General features: G+C 29.7%; 1 protein-coding gene across 1 annotated transcript in view; it reads right to left on the minus strand.

Annotated features, from left to right (window-relative positions):
• LOC109333444 (spermidine synthase 1-like) overlaps window positions 1-3082 on the minus strand; it is a 4219-nt gene extending 1137 nt beyond the window's left edge. Inside the window, exons 1-6 of the mRNA XM_019568933.1 lie at window positions 2868-3082; window positions 1354-1430; window positions 1131-1253; window positions 574-678; window positions 207-279; window positions 31-102 (exon numbers count right to left, since the gene is read on the minus strand). Coding sequence (XP_019424478.1) covers window positions 31-102; window positions 207-279; window positions 574-678; window positions 1131-1253; window positions 1354-1430; window positions 2868-3024 — 607 coding nt within the window. The 5' untranslated portion in view covers window positions 3025-3082. The remainder of the gene's footprint in view (window positions 1-30; window positions 103-206; window positions 280-573; window positions 679-1130; window positions 1254-1353; window positions 1431-2867) is intronic.

The raw sequence follows: 5018 nt of genomic DNA on the forward strand, positions 1-5018 counted from the left end.
CAAGGTATAAACATCACAGATATACCCTACCAATAGGGTCAGATGAATCCACTATAACTGCATCGTAAGTTCCTTCAGGAACTGCCTTCAGAAATGCAACTCCTAGACCATTAAAACACAAGACATCATATCATTAGAAACCTTATCATGAAAGTGTAAAGCATTTAAGAAACATAGAGAGAAAACGAGGGGAAAGATGGTCATACCATCACCAACATGAAGCGTCACACGTTTGTCCTCATACCCTACTGCTATATCAGGGAAAAATTGCTTGGAGACCTACAAAGAATGAGGACTTATGTCTTGATGTTGAATTTGGATCCCCAAAAATAATTGATATTGAACATATATTGCTATACTAGAAGTCTTTGAGATATTAACCTTTTGGGTCAAGCGTAAAGAAACAACATGGCAATAACCAATCTCATAACGTTGAGAAACTCACTCAATTGAGAAAAAAGCTCAAAGAGAAAGAAAACTAATTCTACGAAAGGAAGATAGTAGAGCCAAGCAAAATTAACTAGCTCTGGTTACAAACAGGAGAGAAAAGAGTAGAATGCAGCCATTACTCACATCAATAACCATCTTGTCAATTTCACAAATGTCTATCTTTTCTACAGAAGAATGTCGTGCTACTTCTCGCAGAACTCCACCATCTCCTCCACCAATGACCAAAACCTGACAGAAAAATAAAATGAGAAAAAGAAAAATCAACTCCATGCACATAGAAAGTTAAGTAAGTCATATTTCAGATGCCTTTTACTGGTTCCATAAGTGTGATCCTTCCTACTAAATCAACATTTAACACTCTGCAGTCTGCACACTTCTCAGAAAGGCTAAAGCAACCTAAACCACAAATATACTTACGACCTATGCAAAATATAAACCAGTGGTGCAGTAGAAGCTCAAATGGTGATTGACACATCAACATTCTGAGTACTGAATTCAAGATAGACATATTTATAAAAAATATTACACAAATTACTCTGAGCCCCACTTTACATACAAGGATTAAAAACTACACACTCATAATTATCCTGAAAATTTTGTCAAACAACACAAATTCAACAACAAAACTGGCAACCTGGAGATATACTAAATTCCTGTAGGGGCTCAAGGTATCAAAATACCTTTTTGGGGTTTGGGATAGAGCAAAGAGGAAGATGAGTGATCATCTCTTGGTAGGCACATTCATCCCTTTCAGTGAGCTGAATTACTCCATCCAAAACAAGAACCTTGCCATATGTTGATGACTGCAAAAGGACATTGCAACTTACTTCGTAAGGAGAAGCCCGAGGTCATGAAAAAGGTGAAATATAATAGAACTTCATAATTTACTTAAGCTGCATGTACCTGGAAGACCATGACATTCTGATAGTCAGACTTTCCTTGAAACAAAATCTTTTCCACCTTTAAGGAGTGTGCCTCCCCTGCAAAATTACAGCAAGATGACAACTCACGAGTATTATTACGAAAGACAATTACAAATGCTCTGAATAATAAAAAGCTATATGGCAGTGTGCAAATATTTCTAAGGATATAAAGATTTGTTCTGTATTTTAAAAATTAATGTACACAAATACATTTGTTGCAAGGACAACGACAAAAATTTAGACCTGCTTCTGTTAGTGATAATAGATGCATCTTCAACCAAAATCCAAAACTATGAACTAGACAACTAGAACAAAGGCAATGGTTCTGGGATTGACATCCAGAACAACAGAAAATAGTCCCCTATAATCAGCTAAGTTGGTTAGGCCACAGGACATTAAGTGTAAGTGCTCAGGCTCGCCCAAAAGTGCGCTCTAACCCTCAAATAAAAATTTTTTTTGCATAGAAAATGAGAGACTCAAAAATATTATTTTTCTCCATTTATATATAGTATGTTAAATGTGCGAAAACATGTTCGACAAAAATGCATCTCATTGATTTAAAAATAAGTTCTTCTTTCTCACGAAATGAGAAAATTGAGAAGAGGCATAGAAAAGGGTCACGGCAGGCTCCCTCATCAAAGATAGCAAATGTGATTGATGGTTCAAATGAATTCAAATATAAAACCAGACAGTTAGAATCTAACTGCTCTAACATTGAGCTACTCTGTAAATCATGTAACATCTTTGTAGTGGCTCTATTCCATATCTCATTTCATTGGAAATTTCATAAGTGACTCTATTTAATTAACTTCGAAATGTAAGTGCAGAACAAGTCAACAAACACAAAATAAAAAGTAATCATTGAATTGTTCGACTGCTGGCGGGTTTAAGATAAACTGGAACAAGAGCACATCTTTCATCAAGAAACCACTAATTTCCCAAACTACAAACAAGCCACAAACCAAAATAAAATATAACGTACCAAGGTAGGATAATTAAGCCTTAACATTTTGTAAGAAGGAATACCCACCATCAACTCTAAGCTCTAGCATAATTATATTGAAAATTTTCTAATTGCTATTATTTACTCCTCTCAAAAAAGGACTCATCTTCTTACATTAAGCCCCAAAGTTCCACAATAACGTTCCTAACTGCTAATGTTCCTTTAAAAAAAGGCACCGTCTTATTATTTTATACCAAAAAATATAGGTCAATAATTATAGAACGCAATAGGACCACACAGAAAAACTTGAAGACACATACTTGATGATGTCTGTCAAATGAATTATATCAAATCAAAACAAATAAATAATTAAACCTAACTTTCTTCACAGAAGCACAAACCCCACAAGAGGTGGAACACATAAATCAACACGAATTTGGTTTGAAACACCAAGTTTAAATTTTTTAAACTCGAAAGTGAACAAACAAAACAAAAAGAATAGATTTTTGGAATGAAAAAAAGAAGGGTGTGGAAAGTGAAAAAAAACGAACCAGGCCACATTGGACTAATTTCAGAAAACCAGCCAGGAATAACAGCTGAGATGCCATTAGCGTCGTTAGAAACAGAAACAGCACCATTTTCTTCGTTTTCCCTTTGTCTCTTCACTGGAAAATCGATGGTGTTAACTACGCTTTCTTCTGCCGCCATATCCGAAACTTCAACAACAGTAGTTTTGATTTTGAGTATTGTATAATAGGGAAGACACACTCTTTACCCTTATTTATATTTACCTATATTACTGGAGATTCGTTTTATTTTAATTTATAAATCTTTTCGTGATTTTATTTATGTAATCTTCACTTATTAAGTTTCAATTTTAAACTAACATGAGTATCTGTATAACTATGAGATAGGATACATCAATATATCTAGGATTTCCCAAAATTTAAAATTATTTGTGTTAATTAATATAAGATTTATTGAATAAATAGTATTATTAATACAAATATATAAATTATTGAATAAATAATAATTTAACTAGGTTATACCCTTTAAAAAATAGGTTTTATAAAATGATTTCTTATTATTTTTAGTATGTTGTAATTTTTACATATTTAGGCAAATATTTTTAAATAATCATTTTAGATATTGAACCTTTATATTATAAATAAAAAGTTTAACATTAATTCTTTTAGTTTAGAATTTCTGTATAGGAAATTGGAGGTTGGGGATCTCTACCATCTCAATGAAAAAACTTTCTAGTTAGTGTATTATCATTTGAGTTTTGGAATTGATGAAATTGAAATGTTATTTGAGTTTTGGAATTAATGAAATTGAGGTGTCATTTGAGAAGTTTATTGTATGGGTCTAAAAAATGGATGATAAGTGTATGAATTTGAGTTTTGGAATTGATGAAATTGAAGTATTATTTGAGTTTTAGAATTAATGAAATTAAAATGTCATTTGAGAAGTTTATTGTATAGGTCTAAAAAAAAGATGATAAGTGTACAAATTTAGATTTAAATCCTCATGAATGATTGAAGGATATATATCAAACCATATAATATATTAAAATTATATTTTAAATTATATAATCTATTAATATCCAAACCATTTTAATGAATTACATGAATAAATAATAATTTTTTTTTTAAATTACTAAAAATACTTCTGAATAAAATATTATTTTCAAACTCATATTTCAATAAAGGTATTTTTAAAATCACTTTTCTAAAATCATCTTAAAAAATATTATTAAATATCATTTATTAATTTTTTTGAAGAACAATCTATTTCAAAAATGGTTTTTTGGTGCAATATTCTACAAACAAGTTTTTATCATATTTTTATATGAAAATAAAGTATTTTTGGTACAAGAAGATAACTTATCTCTTTCTGTCACTATAATCATGACATGTATCACATTTAATCATTTTCTATAAAAAAATGTCTAATGCTAAAAAGATAGGACACATGTCATGACTCTGTTGGTTGAAGGAGATAACTTATCTCATAATATGAGTAGATATTTTAATTCTTTTTGCATATGTTACATATTTAATAACAAATATTTAATATTAATCACATTCACTTATCTTATAATTTATCCCAATTTCATAAATAAAAAAACAAATTAAAACTGAGAAACACTATAAGAAATCAAGAGTAAGATAGTGAATAAAATTGAAAAGCAAGTAATATTGTAAATCTTTATATTTTTATGGATTAAATATTCATCCAAATTGATATATTCATTGAATATAATTGATGAACTCAAATCCCCATTAATAAAATTAGCATTGAATCATATCAGCTAGAGTTTGATGAAATTATTTTTCTTGTTTTCGATGGCTTATGAATAATTTTGTCATCTCTATTCTCAAAAAATTTACTTTGCTTCACTTCCCTTTAAAAATTAATTCACAAACAAATCATTAAGTTGCAAGTTAATTTTTTGAGGGTAATAGAGAAATAGAATATTTGTAGAGTCATGAAATACACTTGTAAAATTAGTATAATAATTTTCCTCCCTACATCTTCAAAACTCAACTTACAAATAAACTCGTTGGACAAGGGTTGAAGATGTAGATTCATACAAATAAAAAATATATAAATATTAGATATTGATAATATTCTTAAAATCTATATTAAGAAAAATGTTGAATGTATATAATTTGTTATGCAACACATATATAAAAGGA

This window comes from Lupinus angustifolius, chromosome LG18 (assembly GCF_001865875.1).
Source record: "Lupinus angustifolius cultivar Tanjil chromosome LG18, LupAngTanjil_v1.0, whole genome shotgun sequence".
NCBI lineage: Eukaryota > Viridiplantae > Streptophyta > Magnoliopsida > Fabales > Fabaceae > Lupinus > Lupinus angustifolius.